The sequence below is a fragment of the Mytilus edulis genome, chromosome 1 (genome assembly GCF_963676685.1).
Source record: "Mytilus edulis chromosome 1, xbMytEdul2.2, whole genome shotgun sequence".
Classification (NCBI taxonomy): Eukaryota; Metazoa; Mollusca; class Bivalvia; order Mytilida; family Mytilidae; genus Mytilus; species Mytilus edulis.
In genome coordinates, this window is record NC_092344.1 from 91,819,751 (window position 1) to 91,841,383 (window position 21,633).

Sequence of the window (21,633 nt, forward strand, 5' to 3'; positions counted from 1 at the left end):
CATATTGATACACCCTACATAGCCAAGTACTCACGACTTTAAACTAAACATACCGGGCACCCTTTAGTAAGAAAAAACTGTTATCACGGAGATATGTCTCGATTTTTTGAAATTTTGATAAAGGAAAAGTTGAAATTAATATAGTAATACTTAAGAAATAATTCATGGCAGCCGTAGATTTGTTTTCATTTGACAAAAACATTTATGTAAAAGTTTCAAAGTCAATGAACCATGAAGAGGGGTGGGGCTATGTAATTTCCATGGAAACAATACTTGCAAATGCCAATAAATTTGCAAAATAAAATATCATTGATTAACATCAGCAGTTCATCTAAAACTGATCTAATCACAAACTAATACATATAAACTGAGCAAAAGTTTCAGTCAATAGACCATGACTTAGGGGCCAGGGCCAAAATTATTCCATTGAAATGAGATGTGCAAATGCTTATAAAACTGAATACTAATTAACATTGCCTACCACTAATAGTTCCCCTTATATTGACCTAATCCCAAACTAACACATATAAACTAAGAAAAAGTCAATAGGCCAGTTCTGGGATATGGTTTTCAGACAAATTTGTGTTTTCATGTGACTTCCATCACCATGTGACAAAAATGTATGCAAAGATATTTCCAACACATGTTGAGCCAACAGGTAATTTTTAAAAATTTTATACTGCACAAAATATTTGGGAAATTAAAATCTAAAAGGATGGTCACTCTTCCTCAGTTATACAGCCATCCTTATTATGCACTTACGGAACATTAATTATTTCTATGCTACCCTACAGAATGACGATTATGAATGTGCTGGAAACTTTTAATAGAGCACGGATACAGGCTCATCTTCTATCTGGTAAATGACGTCATAAAGGCCTTCAAAATTGAAAGACATGATTCCAGAAATGACCTAAAGACATAACTGAGGGGAAAGGGCCATATAATCTCCATGGAAATGAGATGTGCCAATGATTATACAACTGCATACCAAATATCATTGATCTACCACTTGCGGTTCACCATAAACTAGACTAAATCACAAACTAATACATTGTTGACCCCGCCACCGCCGGAAACAGTATACCTATGTCTCTCTTTTTGACACCGTCAAGCGAGACAAAAATGGGCCTGATTACTAAACTTATATTGCCCTCTAGACTTATATGCTAAAATGTACAAGGACAACAGCATAAAAACATTAAATGTATCCTATCATAACAGGTCAATATGCTAACACGTAAGGATGATCAAACTTCCATTTCCTTGTATATTGTGTAAAAGTATATCAAAATCCGTTTTTAATGTGATGCACTTCCTGGATGCTTATCAACAAAAACTTTTCTGTTTTTTGATAAATGGTACATGTTATCCATTCTAATGCCTTACTTACTTGACCACATTTAGTTTTATTATGTTCTTGCCAAAGCTGGTAATAGAATGGATAATTCATGGCAGACATTGACTCATCAATTTAGGGAAAAGAGACAATGGAGAAAGGTTTGAATGTAAGATAACAAACACTCAGGATTAATATCTTCTTTATATTTTCAACCATGAACTTTGTATACACAATATCATCACAAAGCTGGACTTGCAATACATATAATTATTTAAAAATTTAATATTAGTACATAATAAGTGTAAAGATTTGAATTCACACATCCTTGTGCTTTTCTGATGCTCAAATCTGTGACACAAACAAAAAGATACTGATGTTTTATATCACTAGTTACTGAATAAACTTTTTAACAAAAGATTGACTATTTCTTTCATTATTCCAATATGGGGGAAGATATAGTCATTGTAAGTTTGAGCAAAAGACTGACAGTTTCTTTTTAACACATCATGTTAAAAGATAAAGTTATTTTCCTTTCAGATTTATAAAACTAGATCTTGATTGAAGTTTTGTATAAAATTGATTGTGTTTTTTTTCTGTTTTATTTAAACACTTTGTAAATAAAACAGGGAAAAGATAAATCTCTTGCTTTACCTATGTTGTGAACTCACAACTAAGATTTAAACAATACAGTATTATGCAGAACTACAATTTTAATGTTCCTGTGGTAACAATCAGATACTCTAGCTTTAATAAAACTTCTAATTATCAAAGCTCTGATTTGACTTTAAACTTAAATAACATTTTCATTAATAGTGAAGATTTTTTTACAATAAAACAAATAGTTCTGTCAATACAACAAAGCAGCAATAAATGTTTTGTTCTTTTGCTTAGATTTTGTCATGTGCACTTATAAATGACATGTCATGAATCAATTAACCTTATCTAATCTTTTCAATATAAACAAGTAGATTTCTAATCATTACATTTTTATGGTCAATTATTTACAGATTTGATTACATCCAGAAGTATTCTTATGTTTTCTGCACATATTCAGGGGTTTTATTTTTAACCTTGTTGCAGGGTAAATGTTATTGATATTATCTATTTGAAAATGTAAAGACTATTTTATTTATTTATTATGGTAACAGTGAGATTGTTTCAGTTTATAAAGCCTAGAATCTTTTCAAAGTTTTGTACACACAATAGTTACAATGCATTCTTTGAAAGCATTGCCTTATGTAAAGAAAATGGTTGTAAAAATGAAATAAATAAAGATGAAAGTCATGTTGCTTTTAAGTTATCACAATATAAAATAAATTACAACAGTTGCAAGAAATATCAGTCTGCTATATAAGGTTCTAATAAAAGTTCTGAAAAAGCCTTGATCCTCTCAACCCCTCTCACTTCCTCTTCTTGCAGTGGTAGTTTTGTTACATTGAAATCTTCATACAGATCAGCAATCTGGTAAAATATAAGCAACATTTAAAATTTATCTTGTTTATAACTTGGATAACAATGTTGTATTTGAAAATTGCAGCAATTTATAAATGAATACAAATTTATTTTACTGACCACTTACTGTGTACAAATATAGTTAACCAGGCACTCACTCTGTAGGTAAATTAACTTTTTTTTATAAATGATATTTTTTACAACACTTGGCAGCATATATCTAAAGTCTGGTCTTTTTGCTTTTGTGTGAAACAGAAAAATCTTAACAATGGATGATGGATACAAATTACAAGGAATTTGGACAAAAATATAATTTGGATTGTAATTAAATATTAAATACATAATAGGTTTCTGCCACAGAATAACTGTAGTCAAAGAACTTAAAAACTGGTTATATGATTTGAATTTATATTCAGTGTTTTGCTTTTGGGCAATACACTATGCTGTTCGAATTGACCACCTCCCAATCCCCACCCCTAAATAAAATTAGCCCCCGTTTTTTACTTTGTGCAATACATTTTGTGTAATTAAATTGGGATTGGATTACCTCCCATAGACTGCTTTTAAATTGTCTTAATTGTCCTTTAACCAGAAAAAAATCCTTGTTTGCCTCTAATTCCTTAATGGTTTGAGCCATAATCCCCCATAGACAATCCTAAATTTCCCTTTGTTGTATGGAAACTTATGGCATAATTTTAAAGAGATTCATACACTTTAACACAAGTTATTTATTGTCTAGAAACTACAAAAATGCTAATTTGGGCCCCTTTTTTGGTCCCTTATTCCTAAACAGTTGGGACCACAACCCCCAAAATCAATCTCAACGTTAATAACCTTAAATAACCTCAAAGTTATTATCCCGAAACCATCTGTCATCGGATAACGCTGACGACAACAATCAAGACCACAACGACGGCAATGTGATACCAATATATGACCAAAATTTTTTTAATTTTTGAGGTCGTATAAAAAGTCAAACTATGGGAAGTTTTCTTTAATTATGTCATAGTCTTAATCTATATACAGTCAAACCTGATTAAACCGGACCCTGAATAAACCGGTTTCCTGTACATTCCGGCCGAAAATGAAAGTCCCATTTTTTTCCCTTCAAAGTCTTTGTTAAAATACCCCTTGTAAACAGGACCCTGTGTATTCCGAATTCCGGTCTAATTATGAAGTCCCAATACTCTTAATTACATTAATTATTACCTGTCAAAACCGGTTTGTCTTATTAATTTCAATGATCGATATGCAATCAAAATATATTTGTTTATACAGTATGACTTTTCAGGATAATCAATTAGTCAGGTGTTAAACTGTGAAGTGAACTTACAATCGTACAGAAGTGAGCTGTATTATTTATTAAAACATTATAAACGTGTCAATTAATTAAACGACAAGACACACCGAATATATCTCGGATTTAATTACGTTTTGTAACTTGGATAAACAAATTTAAATCGCAGCGTAAGAAATTTACAGCGTGATGTCGAAACCCTGGGTTCCCTACTGTGAACCCCTAAACAAATGACCTTGATAATGAAAAACACCCGGATGACAACTATCAATGGGTAAAGTACACTGTACGACAACGTTTCGATAGTGATGAAATTATGTTTGATATTATATTCTGGCTTTTTAAAAGGCCATTCCAACATTTCAAATAAATAATCATGGAAGTAAATCGAAACTCTCGTCTCACAATCCAAACAACGCAAGCATTATGATGCAAATGCAAACAATGGAAATTGAAAACGAAGTGAAAGTATTTTAATTGATCACATATTCTTTACAATCAAAGAAAACTTTTATATGCAAAATATCGGACGTCACAAGTCATTTACTTCCGGTCAAAACGGAAACCTGAATAAACCGGCCCTTTTTCATAGTCCCGTAGCCGGCCGGTTTATACAGGTTTTACTGTATCACTATGTATTTTCTAATTTAGTAAACCACCTTACCTGGTCAAGGTATTTTGCTTGGATTTTATGTCTGGCTTTACACATTTTACATGGCTCCTCCCCTTTCTTCAGAAATAGTAACTGATTGACAACAACATTGTGTGTATCTATACCATATTTTGTCAGTTCTTGTACAAGTCTCTCTGTTTCATACAAAGATAAAAATTCTGCTATACATACACACACAAATGTTGTTTGTTCCTGAAAGTACAAAAAGAAAAAAAAACTAATCTTATGCTTCATATTCATAAACATTGTTTGTTTGTTAGAGTTATTGAAAATAAGAACTGTACACATGTTTTTTCACATGCAAAGTAAATTCAACAAGCAAAACGGCAACGAAGGAGATGTTTGGTGTATTTCCATGAAAGGTCACAGGAACCCACCTTTTTTTATTACTTTGTTGGTGGATGTACTTTTATTTGTTAGTATCAGCTAAACATTACTGATTAAGGATAAGATTTCAGGATTAACAAAGCCTTGTGTCCATATACTGACATCCTATCAATTTACATCTATTATCCATACATATAATATACCTTTAAAGAATCATGATTTCAAATAGACTTTACATTTATCAATATTCTTTATTCTAACAATAGTTAGTGAGAAAAATAATAAAAAAATCCAATACTGTAAATTCTGAAAATATTGCGACATTTTTATTATTGGTAAAAATGCAACAAGGTAATAATCTCAATAATTTAAACTCATTTTGAAATTTTTTGTATGAATTAAACAGGATTTTTCTCAATATCCCAAAAATTGAATTCACATTTTAGTCTAAAATGACAAAATTGCAATAATAATTGCACACAATAATTTCTGAATTTACAGTATCAAAAGACAAAATGATAAAATCAGCCAGTATTCTATACACCTGTAACCCTATAAAGCACACTTCAAATGTCAAATGTTCACCTTCCATCTTAAAATGTTCCATATTAGAGGATGGGTTGACCTATTGATATTTTTTTCCCATATAGTTTTGATAATATCTTCCCTCAATAACAGATATGCTGATTTGCATCTAAATTTATATATTGTAAACCACTTACAGCATTTTTGAATTGTTCATTAACTTGACGTATGGTACTCAACATATCTTCTAGTTTCCCAGACATTTCATCAGCATTCATGTCCTGCATTCCAACAAATCTACCCATCTGGAATATTGGAAAAAATCATTATAGCAAGTAAATTAAAGTAATCCTAGGGTGTAAATGCACATATAGTTACACAAAAGTAAAACACTTATCTGAAATGAATCACTGGTTAAAATGATTCCTCAGACAATTTTGAAGTTAATATTCAAGAGACTCATAGATATGCTTACTGATTGTATCATGCATTTTTTTAGTCAGAAATAAGTGATTTGTAACACCACTGAATTATCATCCTTTTTTTACTAATATAAACTTGAATATTTAAAATCTGTGAATTTTTTTTTTTCTCAGTATCAATCGAAGACTAAAATAAAATGATTGGTTCAAAGGATTCTTAATATAAACTATTAGTTATAATAAATTTTAATAAAATTTTAACAAATTTACTCTATACATAATTCACAACCAATACTTGTTATGTCCCCTTACAGAGTTTAGTCTCACTCTCTATTTCACCAAAGCTGAACTCATTTTATAAAAACAGTTATGTGTATAGTGATATTTGTTTAGTTAAAGTTATTTACTTTATAGAGTATCACATTGAAAACACACTGCAATTATTTTTTATAAGCTATATGCATATCTTGCAAATTTTTATTCAAACCACTTCAAACAACTGAAAAAATTTCATTTCTGCCCATTAACCATTATGTGATGTTGAAACAAGATGTATGAAATATTAGGCCATCTGCAATAAGCAGGTGCCTGTTAAATTGTTAATAGTGGCCATTTTTAATTCAGGCCACTCAGCCAGCAAGGGGGCCTATGTACAATGAAAAGGTCAGATAATATTAGATAACTATGTTTTACCTGACTTTGAAAACATTTGACTACCTAATTCTTGACATTCTAATGACATTATGAATCAAGTGTTAATAAACAAGTCTAGCTTAAAATGCTTAAGCATTAATAAAAGCATCATTTATCTGCCCTTTAAATGATCAAAGCAAATAAAGCAATGCTAAATGTGTATTACACTACTACCAAGTGTAAAAGAATGGCTGAAGATGTCATTTAGAATGTAAAGGATGAAGATGTTGAGAGTAAATTTGATTAAACCTTTATAAATTGCTATGTTAAGATGAAGTACAAGTACCGTATGCAATTTTATTTTAATTTGATAAAGAGACTTATTTCATATATATGTATAAAATGTGTGTAAAATTCTAAAAAGCAACTGTGAATGTAGATTTTGTTTCTCTATTTGTCAAAAGCTTGTTCACAGCATTGAATTAAAAATGACATATTTTTGCTATGAGCATTTCTGTAAAATAAGAAAATGACTCAATATCAATTCATATCAATAAAATAGAAGTTTTCAAGTAAAAAATGCATATAAAGGATGTTTTTTTTACGAACATTCTTCAAATTTATAACTCGAATTCATATTTTAAAACTGTTTTTCCCACTGGGCTTATAATAAATGGTATATAAATCATTTCTTTTTTATATTCAGACTCATTTTTTTGAGGAACAATGCATACAAACTTTTAAAAAGTGTGAAAACAACCTCACTACATATACTTTGCCTCAATATTCACACATTTAGTGATTTACCATTTTCATATCTTCCTAGATATAAAATATATAGAGAAAAAAATAGTGAAACTTTTATAAACTTATTTCGGACAGAAAATAAAATACCATATTCGCATGTTCTACTTTGTACCTAATTATTACTTACAATATCCTTCAAGGCAGAAATTAATCGGTTTACTTTCATTTTGCAACATAAAGGTGTATAAGAAAGTATGTACTTTTTTTAGAAAGATCACTTATTTGTTGTAGATACAATTTTTATACATAAATATATCACAATCACTGAATAATTAGGAAGATATCTGTACAAATGTAATCCTTTAAACTCAATAGGTAATATATAATGTATACATCTCAATGTCATGAAAATCACATGCTATTATCGTACACTACTCTGCTGTCGATTTATATGTATACTTTCTCATGTTTTGACCTCTTGTACACCTTTGTGTCTGGGGAAATAAAATATTTGTCTTTCTCTTGTTTCAATATTTTTTGGGAAATTAGTAAGATAAAAGTATACAGAAATTAATCAACATTTGAAGAAGATTTTTTTCTTGGGGACTTAAATAAGATGGAAAGGCCTAGTTTGAAATCCTGCAGGAAAGGACAACGTAACTTCTAATTTATTGTTGATTTCCTTTTACCAGGATATAAATGTTTAGGGAAGACAAAAGCAATGTTTGCCTTAGCTAAGCAGAAATTTATTAATTAAATAAATATCTTGTCATCAGAATATATATTGCATTTATTGCAGTTGTGATTCTCAATATTCAGTAGGCACTATTTTTAAGGATGAATGTGTTATCTATTTTCCCACATCTCTGTTGAAACTTATATTGATTGTTTGTATATTTCATTTTCTGATTATTTGATTGATTGTTGTTTGCTTTACGCCGCATTAGCACAAAAAGGCTATATATCGCAGCGAGAGCTAATTCGAATATTTTAACAATTTAATTCATTTTCTGAATGGCTACATTTAAAGTATTAACTATACAAAACAGTCATAGTCAATGTCATTGGCTGAACGTGCTGGGCCACATAGCTACATAAAAATAAGAAATGCCAATCTTATAAAACTTAATACCAAATTACCCTTAACTTATCATAAGTGGTTCCTATCAAATTAACCTCAACACAAACTTCAACTTGTGAACTATATGAAAGTTTGAAAGCCAGTGAACCATGATAAAGGGTCAGACAATATGATCTCTATAAAAATTAGCCCTTTTACATATATATAAACTTACAAAACATTCTGACTTAATAGGCCTTGACTGAGAGGACAGAGCCTAACTATTTCCAAGGAAATGAGATGTGTCAAAACAAAACTACTGCATACCAAATATCATTGAAAAACCTGTACCAATAGTGGTTCCCCTAGATCGAGGTAAAAAAATTAATCACAAACTACATATAATACTGTACATGTTACAAAGTAAAAGTCAAGATACCATGACCAAGGAGGCAGAACCAAATAATCTCATGGTAAATGAGATGTACAAAGATAAATCAACTGTATACAAAAAATCATTGACCTACCACTAGTTCTCATAAATTGACATAATCACAAACTAATACAGTGGCGACTCCACCACTGACACCAGAAACAGGCATGTCTAAATCTTGATTTTTCATTTTGTCAAGGCCAGATAAAACTGATTTAAAGCATTTTTTTCAGTTTTATTTGATTTTGAAAAATAAAAGATAGTGATTAAACACAAAATATGCTGGTATTGTAGATTAGAAGGTAACACAGAGACACTTAAAAAGATACAGCCTAAAACTATCTTGTGTTCATTTGATCAGTAATTACCAATAATTGATCTGAATAGCAAGTGTCAACAGTTACATGTATGACTGCTCTAATTGTATTCCTTAGATCTTTTAAGGTAAAATTGTAAATAATAAATAATATTATGCTATGTATGCTTTCGTTTTATCAACATACTTGCTATTATACATGCTACTGCATATATAGAATGTATATCATTTTCAAACAAAATTGTACATACCTGTGATATAAATGGACCAATCTGATTCTTCAATCTCATTATCTTTCCTAATCCTTTTTCCACCACGCTGGGAAATGAGAGTAATCTTAGCGTATGTCCTGTTGGTGCTGTGTCAAACACCACACAAGAAAAGTTCATTCCTCGTACCAATCTAAAATAAAATTCAGGGAAACATTGTTAATTTCTGTATCATTTAGTTTCTTGTGGAGAGTTGTCTCATTGGCAATCATACCAATCTTCTTCTACACTTATCTTTGTTTAAACTCATTTGTGTCTAAAACGTGAATAAGTCAAGGTATTTTGTCAGTCCCTCTAACATACTTCTTTGTTCAATGCATTTCTATCTCTTCATTGACTTGAAATCTTGGCTTTCTGATGTATATTTTGAAGTACCCTTAAGATAAATGAACATCAATTAACCCTAAAGTAAATTTCCAAGATATTTTAAAGAAAAAAATAAAAGAAGAATGCCTTGCTTGAAGATCATAGAAAGTTATAAAAAAGATCTGTATTTTGTGGTAATAAGCATTGTGTATAAGTTTCAGAAAATTTGGTCGAGGCAAACTAAAGTTAGAGAATGGAAACCAACTTTGTGATATTGGTACTGTGAATTCATTTATATTCATTGGATACTAATTTTCGTGGATACAGGGGAACAACGAATTCAAATATTCAACGAATTACAAATTTTCTTAAGGAATGTGTGCAGACTTTGCCAAAACCATGAAATTAAATATATCCACAAATATGCATATTTTCCTCAAACCACGAAAATTCATACCCACGAAAATAAATGAATCCACAGTATATCATGTTTATCATCATCTACGAATGATTAATTAAGCTGCAATAATTATGTTTGTTGAACATATTTTACCTCAGTGCTTCGCAGGGCACAGCTTGATACGAATGCAGAGGTCGAACCCTGAACAGTTGGTGCAAGTATGGACACAACATTCAAGCTTGATACAGCACTGAATTTGGATTGTGATTAAATAGTTGACACAGAATAGGTTTCTGACACAGAATTAATGTGGTCTAAGAACTTAAAAAAATTAAATTGGACATAAAGCTATTATGGTCCAATATCCAAAATATAAATACATGGTTGGATTCAGCATATCAAAGAACCCCAAGAAATCAATTTTTGATGAAATCAAATAAAGTTGAATTTTGGACCCTTTAGAACTCAATGTGGACCAATTAGAAAAAGGGGCCCAAATATCAAAAATCTAAATAGATGTACATGTACATGGTTACATCCAGCATATCAAAGAACCCCATATATTCAATTTTTTGTTGAAATCAAACAAAGTTTAATTTTGGAACAGGATTTTGACCAACTTGAAACTCTGCCCACAATCAAAAATCTAAGTACTTGTTTAAATTCAGCATATCGAAGAACCCCAAAAATTCAATTTTTGTTAAAATCAAACTAAGTTAAATTTTGGTCCCTTTTGGCCCCTAATTTCTAAACTGTTAGGACCAAAACTCCAAAATCAATCCCTTCCTTCTGTGGTCAAAAACCTTGACTTTAAATTTCATTGATTTCTATTTACTTATACTAAAGTTATTGTGCAAAAACCAAGAAAAATGATTATTAATTTGTGCCCCTTTTTCCTAAACTGTTGGGACCAAAACCCCCAAAATCAATCCCAACCTTCCTTTAATGGTTATAAACCTAGTGTTAAAATTTTATTGATTTCTATTTACTTATACTAAAGTTATTATCTGGAAATCATCAGTCTTCTGACGACGCTGATGATGACGATGTGATACCAATATACGACCAAATTTTTTTTTATTTTTGCGGTTGTATAAAAAATGTGTGGGGTATTTATTGGACAATCCTGCAATCATTAATTTTTACTTTCATTTGCAACAGAATTGTATCTGCTTTCGCACCTATAACCCACACAACAAAAATATTTGGTGTCTATTAAATCGTCCCATACATTTTTCCTGGAATAGCCTTTAGAAAATAATAAAAAAAAAAAAAAAAAACCACAGAAAAGTTAGATCACTTCTTTCCCGGACCTCAAAAGAACAATGAATGCATATCTGTGATAGAATGATCAACCCAGAAAACTTCCTTCTGACCCATAAATAACATTGCAAGTACATGAACATGTATGTGGTTCATATTTTTCTAAATGTAAAATTACTTCATCACTTCAGCAAAACTCATTGCCTCATCAATACCAGGGAATGCACTGAGTAATTCCGAGGCCATGGCTTTACCCATTGACAATGTATCTGAAAGATAGAGGAATTCGATTAGATATTTTGTATGGCAACATATAGTGCTTATTTTTAATGCGATTGCATCTCCTAATGTTATTGTTAATAAACAACAAGTTTATTGATTAATACAAGGGAACTTTAGTTGCTTACATCATTTGGTCTCTGTTGGATAGTCTCATTGGCAATCATACCTATACCCTCTATTTATGTATTAAAATAGACAAAAAATAAATAGCTAGGTAATAGATCAATTCAACATTTGATCTGTATGTTTAGTCATTTTGTTCATACAATCACAACTTTTAAATATATCTTATCATTCAACCTTTATTATGAAAATCTAAGTTATATCTGTCTTTTTACATACATGTACGTATAATTTGTATAATTCACATGTGACTGCATTTAGTATAGAGTTCCATTTCAAAAGAAATCTGTGAACTTGTATACGAGCTATCTGCCAAGTTATCTAACGTATATCTCAACGTGCCCTGTGGTATTTATATGTTTGTATTGCTTTTTGCAGTGTTACTGTCTGGCAAATGTGTAACTTCTTTTGCAGAATTAATTTATTGATATTACTACCATGGCTTTGTTTTTCAATTCACAGTTGTGGTGTAATCGTCAGTAGACAAAGAATTTCACTTAAGAGGTATTATGGGCTGTCTTAACCTTGCAGTGAGGTTAGGGTTTTTTGCTCTTGCATTGAAGGTTTTACTGTTACTTTGAGAAGAAGAACAGCAATAAAAGTGCTGTTCTTTTGCTTTTTGTGTTTTTGCTGTGCATGTACTAATTTTGTGTCATGGGTGGATACTATACCACATATCCTTTCTTTTTCATGAAATAACAACAAATTGTTCACATCACGTACAAGGATTAAAGAGTGACTGGGAATCTTCATGTATATTGTGTTTAAACTTTAAAGACAATAAATATTATATAAGTCGTACATGCAGTGTTCTCCAAGGTATTCCATTAAGCATCTTGGTAAACAAGAAAATTTGAAATACCATCTTGTTATTCAAAATTGTAGCATCACATCCAAAACAAAATCTATAAGAAAACCAATTCGGATAACACCACATTCCAGAAATATAGCATCACATTACCCTGATGCTATAAATGCCCTGGAGAGAACACTGATACATGTAACATGTTTATATGAAAATGTTCATCATCGGATCCTATTTACAACACTTACCTTGTTCAAAATATTCTTCCGGTAATTCTGAAAAACCTAAATTTGGATCTATTTCCTTGAAGAAGAAAAAAAACTGTCAAATTATCATGGATAAATAAATTTTCAAATGAAATTGACAACACTAGTACTCATTTTAAGAAATTGTGAATATGAACCATCATGAAGATCTAGACTACAAATTTAAAAATTACCCATGTACACATGATAGAATCCTTAATGGAATGCAATCTAAATTTCTCAAGAAATCAGTACACAAAAGTTTCTTAACTGATTTCATGCAAAAAAATGCAATCAAACAAGTAAAAAAATAAAAAAAAATATAAAGAGCTTCTTTGAGGATAACCAACATAACTTGTAAGAATGTCAAAATAAATATACATGTAATATCAATACCAACTAATTTACTTTCTAATACACTAAATTATAATTTCAGCAGTTCAATTTAATATGAAAAGTCTTTATATTTTAAATGGAATCATGTGTTTTAGAATTTTAGCCACTTATTTTGAAGTATTCTTAACATCCACAAAAGGACCAACAATGACCAACAGATATTTACAATCTTCTTACCATGGCAAACAAATTTGTAAATCCATTGACTGGACCTGGCACTTTGGAGAATTTCTGATTGAAGGCATCAGAAATATTGTGTGCTGGATCAGTTGAAATGATCAGGACTGTTTCTCTCTTTTTAGCCAGCTGAACAGATAGACAACAACTGGAAAAGAAAACATGGTTCCATATCAAAAATTTCAAACTTTAAATGACCCTATAATATTCTAGATCTGTAACTGTAAGACAATATAAGATAATTTCAATAGTTTACATTACATGTATGTCTAACAAACTTTTAAAGTTTCAATATCTATACATGTATATGTCACTTCGTTTTTTGATTGAGTTAAGTCATTCAAATTGATATTTTATAGTGTGTCTTTCTATGTTGTGATGTTATACTACTGTTTCAGAAAAGGGAGAAGGTTTGGTACCATTAAAACGTTTAATCCCGATGCAATTGTTTGCACCTGTCCTAAGTCAGGAATCTGATGTTCAGTGGTTGTCATCTGTTTATGTGGTTCATAAGTGTTTCTTTATACAGATTAGAGCGTTGGTTTCCCGTTTGAATGGTTTTACACTAGTAATTTTTGGGGCCTTTTATAGCTTGCTTTTTGGTGTGAGTCTAAGGCTCTAACCTCTATGGTGAAGACTGTACCTTGACCTATAATGGTTTACTTTTATAAATTGTGTCTTGGATGGAGAGTTGTCTCATTGGCACTCATACTACATCTTCCTATATATATGATATTATCAGTTTCCCGCTATCTATTATTCTGCTCAGCTCTTCATTAAATAATCGTTGCTATGTGACATCATATTTTTATAACTTGGCTTTAATAACTTTGACCCAGACATATCACTGACATCATAACAAATGACAAATGAATGAGCTGACATTGATAAGTTTAACCTAGTATAAGTACTAAAACATGTAAAAGTAAACTTCCAGTTTGCTGAAAAAGGCAAAGAAAAACACTTGTTTCTATCATGAAAAATTTATAACTGTTTATTTTACTAATAAGGTGTTAATTTTGATTTGAATTCAAGTACAAATGTATTTTACATGAAAATAATATTATATTTCTGTACAAGATGTTTAAAACAAGAATGTGTCCCAACTACACAGATGCTCCATCCGCACTATCATTTTCTATGTTCAGTGGACTGTGAAAATGGGATAAAATCACTTATTTGGCATTAAAATAAGAAAGATCATGTCATAGGGAACATGTTTATTTTAGTTTCAAGTAGATTATAATAATAATAATAATAATAATAATAATAATAATAATAATAATAATAATAATAATAATAATAATAATAATAATAATAATAATAATAATAATAATAATAATAATAATAATAATAATAATAATAATAATAATAATAATAATAATAATAATAATAATAATAATAATAATAATAATAAATTCTTTATTTAAAGAGGGTAAACACAGTTAGTTACAATTACTAATCTTCCCTGAGGCCCTCATATACATGTATGCAATACAAGTAAAAACAAAATGATAATAATAAGAGAAAAAAGCAAACATACAACATATAAACACAATTGTTTAGACATAATAGTCCAATGTACATGTACCATGATTAAAAGATATAAAACAGTTACAGATTGCATGTAGTAAATAGACATAGTATAAACAAATCATTAAAATCATACAAGAGTAATAGTTGCAATCATTTCAGACTGAATATTGGGACTGTCTCAAGTATTGTTTTATAATTTGTTTAAAAGAATAAGTGTTTTGCACTTTACGCATTTCATAAGGTAGTCCGTTCCATTAAACTGATCCAGAATAAGCAAAAGATTTTTTAAACAGTTCAGTTTTTGGCTTTGGAACTATCAAATTACCTTGAGTAACACCCCTTAAAGCATAAGGATTATTTACAGATATAAGTTGAAACTTTTTAATTAGGTACTGTGGTGCTTCTTTCCGCATACATTTAAATAGCAATAAATATTTGTGGTATTTGATTCTGTTTTCTACTGTCATCCATCCAAGTTCTTTAAATAAGGGGGCTGATGAGGATAATGGGTCTGCATCAAGAATTAATCTTGCTGCTCTTTTTTGAAGTTTTAATATTCTTACTATCCCTTCATTTTTACATTCTCCCCAAATAATACAGCAGTAATCGATGAGAGGCAGAATATACCCATTTAAATATGCTTTCCTGGCATTAATATCTAAAAATTTCTTTAATTTAGAAAGAAGGTATATTCTTGATGAAATGCTAGCACAAATTTGATCAATTTGGTTTTTCCAGCTAAGTGTGCTGTCAATTTTAACACCTAATAATTTCTCACATGATGAATTTTGTAGTGTTTCTGAATTTATTACTAAATTTGGTTGAAAAGATTGGGTTGATAACTTCTGACTTGTTCCAGTAACCAAACATTTAGTTTTTTTGGTATTGATGAACATATTATTCATTTTGCACCATTCTTCAACTTTGCATAAATCTTCTTGAACATCATCATGTAAATTTTCTATACTTTTCCCGGATTTATGAAGAGTAGTATCATCAGCATACAAGTCTGTTTTACAATTTTTAATGCACAGGGGAAGGTCATTTATAAATAAGACAAATAATAGAGGACCTAGTATAGATCCTTGGGGGACACCAAATTTCACATCTTGAAACATCTTCACTTTCAGATTGGACTTCAACTTCATCAAAAACTACCTCGACCAAAAACTTTTAACCTGAAACTGGCAGACAAACGAACAAAGGCAGAAAACATAATGCCCATGGATTCATATAAATGACTAATCTGACAAAAACGTAATATTCAAATATTCGTCAAACTAAAAGGTCAATTTTATTTCAATCCACCCTTTGTTACTATTACATTCATAAACATTTAACTTTTTTACAAACAACAACTGAGAAAGGGGGGGGGGGGGGTAGGATCCTTATCTGAACTCCAGTATCAGGTGTTTTTAAACTCAGGATTTCTGGATTGATCCTTTCAGGATCCGGGAATTCTGTTTTCAAATTAAGGGATATCAGGATTTAAATTTCTTTAAACTCAGGATCTCTGGATTCCATGTTTTAAAGGGTATCAGGTCTGTTCGCACCCAATACACTTTCACACCCTACATGTTCGCACCTCACATGTTTGCCACCGATGTCCATTTGCACCCTATACCATTTGTATACGTTCACGCCCAATTTATATTCGAAATAATTCTATTTTCTTGAATAAAATTTGATAATTATAATATAGATTTTTGTTTATTAATTATTAAATCTTAATTATGTATTATTACTGCTAATTGGCATTTATACAAAGCTTAATTTGGTGTTATTGTTGAGTGTTTAAAAATCATGACTGTTTTAACTTGCTTTGATGAAAATACTGCATGGATGTATTTAGCTTGCATTGGTATGAGTAAAACATGAAAACATTGTTTTCAACACATACAAAAGTTGTCAGAATCCCAACTGTTTACAGCTATACAATTAGGAGGGAGATACGGAACATACATACATATATACATTACCATGCTAACCATTTATTCAACACCAAAAACATGAAAAAAAACATCTTCAGAATCTCATTATACTAAAAACAATGAAAATATATATTTATAGCAATATGTACACTTACCATGCTAACCATTTATTCAACACAAAAAAAATGTCATTAGAATCTCAATTTATTTAGAAACAGTGAAAAAAAAATACTTTTAGCAATACACTTACCAAAACTTGCTTCTTCTTCTTCTTCTTCTTCCATATAAGAGTTGGGTTCCTTTAATGAAACGTTTAAACTCTGCGGGACTACGCATGGTGACATCACATATCTAGTCCCCTAAGGCTATATACAGTATTTACAATAAAATCAGGTTGTTACGGTTAAAATTATGTACAATCGTCCAGTCTGGTATTAATGTGTTGTCTGTAGCCCTGAGCGAAAATCTTCAACTGATCCCGCTTCAGCAACCCTGGCAGGTAATGTATTCCATTCCATGATTGTTCTTGGAAAGAAGGAGTTCCTGTAGACATCACTGGTGACCCTCTGTTGGTAAAACTTGTGTCCTCCACGAGTTCTACTGTCGCCACCTTTGAGGTAAGTACTCTTGTTGATGTCTATCAGCTCATTCTGGATACGATAGAGCATGCATAGCCTGTTGTCACGGCGTCTTGTCTGTAATGTGTCCCATTTAAGATCTTCTAACATTGTAGTGACGCACCCTGGTGTGCGTGATGTGTAGTCATTATAGACAAATCTAGCAGCTCTCCTCTGTATAAGTTCTAGTGTGTTGATGCTTGCTTGGTTGGTTGGGTCCCATATAGTAGAAGCATACTCTATGACAGGTCGCACGAGTGTTGTATAGCCAGCTGCCTTTACTTTCCTGGTACATTCTTTAAGGTTTCGTTTGACAAACCCAAGTGTTCGGTTACCCTTTGCTGTAACACTCTGGATATGTTTGTTCCATGAGAGGTTGTTTGATATTGAAACTCCCAAGTACTTGGCACTATCTACTGGTTCGAGTATGTGTCCATGCAGAGTGTATGGGTATTGTATAGGTTCTTTGTTCTTTGGTGGTATGCGGATAATATTGCATTTTGTTGGATTGAATCTCATCATCCATGTTTTTTCCCAACTTTCTAATGCTTCAAGGTCTTTCTGAAGTTGTTCTGTATCTTTGGTGTTACTAATTTCCCTGTATAGTAGACTGTCATCAGCAAAGAGGCGGACATCTGATTGAGTATATCCGGGCATGTCATTGGTGTATGTTAGGAACAATAAAGGACCTAGTACTGTGCCCTGTGGCACACCTGACAGAACATCGTCTTGTTGAGATCTAGCACCTTCCAATACTACCTGTTGTTTCCTGTTTGATAGGAATGAACTGATCCAGGAGTTACAAGTTATTGGGCGTGAACAGACTTAAGGTGCTATTGCGTAGGGTGCGAATAGACTTGAGGTGCAAAGTGAAAGGGGGGTACATGAATGGGCGCGAAAGAGAAAGGGATGAACTTGAGTGGGTGCGAACCGGATTGGGTGCAAATGGACCGGGATTTGTTTTCAAGCCCAGGATTTTGCGATCAGGACCCTACCCCCCTCAACTGACCTAAAGAAAGGCAAATGAAAGGTACATCTCTAGCTAAGCTGATGGGTAAGTATATACTTAACATACCAAAGGTAGTGATCCCATCACACATAGATAAACTATACTTTACTAGCCTTGAAAACTTGTACGGTAATAAAACATATCATCGTGTAATGTGTTTTCGTACTAATAACAATTTTCACTGCTTACGGTTTTTACTGTTGAGTTTTTATTTAGGTGTTTACTCAAATTTAAAAAGCATGTCCTGTAGATTGATTTTAGGTATCTAGTTTTTTTGTCAATGATTTCTACGATTTTTTACTGTTTCCGATTACTTTGCGATTTTTGTATGTCAAAAAAACGGCGTCATAAGTTTTCGTATGAAATAAAATTGGATCAGTACACGGACAGGAAATGACTACAAAATCCGGAAATACATTTTTTCTAAAGTCGTGGTTCGGGTGATCGCTTAAATCTTAAAAAAGTTATTAAATACTTTTCAGTACAAAAAATTACTAGTAAAAAGTGTAAGGTTGGTGTTTCGTGTGATGAAATTTTTAGATTTTGATTAATTTCAGATTGGCACCTGGTTTGTACAAAATACATTATTTTTTCTAAAATAAAATGCAGTTTTCAAAATTTATGATTAAATATAAAAAGTTAAGACTGTTTTCATCTTCATGTATCAAGGATGTATAAAAAAAATTGTCAATGAAATATTGAATAGTTAGATTTTGAACAACCATTTTATATAAGAACCCTGCTAATTTTAACTCGATGGTTTGTAATTAAAACGGCCAAAAAAACACATGACAGTCATACGTCTTGAAGATCCGGTGTCTGACTTGCAAAAAACGTATCTGGACTTTATTTTAACCCTTCAGAATTTTTTTCCACAACTATTCTAGTGATGCGTATTTTTGACATTAAATAAAAATGGCTAAATAGGTCAGTTTTATTTAATTTGTTCTAACGTCTTTAAAAAGCGACGTTGAATATGTTTTAAATATATCAAGTTGTAGTGGTGTTGTTGTTCTAAATATAGAAACAGAAAAACATGCCACAATGTACGCGTATGCAGTCGAAACCGACGAAATGTGGTTGATACGAAAACATATGACATACGAAAACATATGACACGACGATAATCAACATATATTTGAATACTCATTTTTTTCATTTACAATCACAGGCACCTGTTTCTGTCAATATGGGGTTTACTATCCATACCCGTACGAAAAACAAGTGCCTGTATGTTTCGTACAGGTATGGATAGTAAACCCTATATTGACAGAAACAAGTGCCTGTGTCGGATCGCCATAAAAGAAAAATAGTAGTAATCACCTTGTTGTCGTTTTTCCCACACCACCTTTTCCACCGACAAATACCCATTTCAGGGAAGCTTGGTCTACTATATTTTTAAGTGAAGGATCCAGCTGTTCAAATTCGTCATCTAGATCTTTTAAGTTTGCCATTTTTTTGTTATTCCAAGTATTACTTCCGGTTTCGAGACCGGAGACTCCTAGCGGACAAACAAGTCAGATTCGTCCCTAAGAATGGTCGTCCATGACCGTTTTGCAAGTTTTCAGGAGTAGACATTCCTCCCAAAATTTGTTGATTAATTTAAATATTCAGAATCAAACAGACTAGATAATTCAAATGTTCATTCCTGTGCAAAATGAAAGAAAAGTAATGTTGACTACTGTACCCCTATTTTTAACTTGTATGTCATTCTTTCCGTAGCTATTACGGCGTAGCCATTGAACTTCAAGCGGGGGTCAAGGTTTTTTGTCCAATTAAAAAGAAAATTGCGCAAAAAATTACATTTTTTATTTCAACGCTATTAATCATTTTTTTTCCTCTCAAAACTTTTCACTATATTAAAGTTATGGAGAAAATCTGGATTTGGAATATTTTTTTTCATTAAATTGAAGATCAGAACATTTAAAAAAAAAAAAAATAATACAATGGAATTGTATGCAACTGCCATACAAGTGAGGTGTTTAGCTAGCTATAAAACCAGGTTTACATGAGGAAATGCTTGTACCAAGTCAAGAATATGACAGTTGTTTTCCTTTCCTTTGATGTGTTTGAGCATTTGATAAGGGACTTTTGGTTTTGAATTTTCCTTGGAGTTCAGTGTCTTTGTTATTTTACTTTTTACACATCTTGTTTCAAAATGTAGATTTTTATCTATTCCCATTTTGTCCCTTATTTTGAATTGACAAAACTGCTTAAAGTAAAAAAAGGGTGGATAATAATTGTGATATCTATTTGTAATTATACATTTATAGTGATTGTGATGTCCATTTTAACCACACCAACAAACGAAAACCACTGAACAACAGGTTCCTGACTAAGGAAAGATGCAAACAAATGTAGTGGGTTTAAATGTTTTTACTAGCACCAACCTTCACCCTAACCTGAAGTAGTAGTGTAAAATTACAATATTATTTATGAGGGTCTGGATGGGGGGGTTGGGGTTCTGTTATTCTGTAAACATTTAATTTTCACCCCTTTTTTCTTTAATCTTCAAAAAATAAGTCTATTCTTTAAAAGTGATTTTTTACGCATTATTCTCTAATTTATTCCCCAGTTTTCTTTAATCTTTAAAAAAAAAAGTAAGAAAACATTCTTTTAAATGAATGAGAACGGTGATTTCCAAACAACAGCAAGGTTTTCATTTGTTTCTCAACAATGACGTGTTGATGTGTATTGTTCTGCATGATTTAAGTGCTAGTTCCTTGAAGTAACAAGTCCAAATTCTCATCAGTTCTTTCCAGTGATTTTGACTACATATATACAACTAATGCTTTTGTATGGAACCCCCTTTTTAATAATGACTGGATCCGACCCTGTGTCCGCTGGTTATGCTGCCTTGAATGGGCCCTAGTGCTTCCATTGATGGATGTTCACAGTTATTGTTATTTGATAACCAAAACTTAGCCAAATTCACTTGATACAGTTGTTTCCGCACGTTTATTTTTTGTTAGCAATCATATCGTGTCTTTTAAAAAAAATATGATCAAATATAAGGTATATGATGTATAACACGCACTGCATATATT

At 31.3% G+C, this 21,633-nt stretch overlaps 1 protein-coding gene across 1 annotated transcript; it reads right to left on the reverse strand.

The window, feature by feature from the left end:
- Nucleotides 1–1,524: 1,524 nt before the first annotated feature.
- Nucleotides 1,525–20,090, reverse strand: LOC139495224 (ATPase ASNA1 homolog). Its single transcript, XM_071283460.1, has 8 exons — nt 19,910–20,090; nt 13,494–13,641; nt 12,924–12,978; nt 11,644–11,734; nt 9,479–9,629; nt 5,814–5,921; nt 4,756–4,956; nt 1,525–2,803 (listed from the first exon to the last, which is right to left on the reverse strand). The coding sequence occupies exons 1-8, from the start codon at nt 20,038–20,040 to the stop codon at nt 2,681–2,683; spliced, it is 1,008 nt and encodes a 335-aa protein (XP_071139561.1). The 5' UTR covers nt 20,041–20,090; the 3' UTR covers nt 1,525–2,680.
- Between the last annotated feature and the right edge of the window lie 1,543 nt (nt 20,091–21,633).

Coding starts and splice junctions, on each gene's coding strand:
- LOC139495224 (XM_071283460.1), bottom strand. CDS start 20,040: ATGGCAAACTTAAAAGATCTAGATGACGAATTTGAACAGCTGGATCCT. Junction 13,642..19,909: donor GTGGGAAAAACGACAACAAG/GTGATTACTACT, acceptor TTTCTTTTCCAG/TTGTTGTCTATCTGTTCAGC. Junction 2,804..4,755: donor AAGCAAAATACCTTGACCAG/GTAAGGTGGTTT, acceptor ATATTTTACCAG/ATTGCTGATCTGTATGAAGA.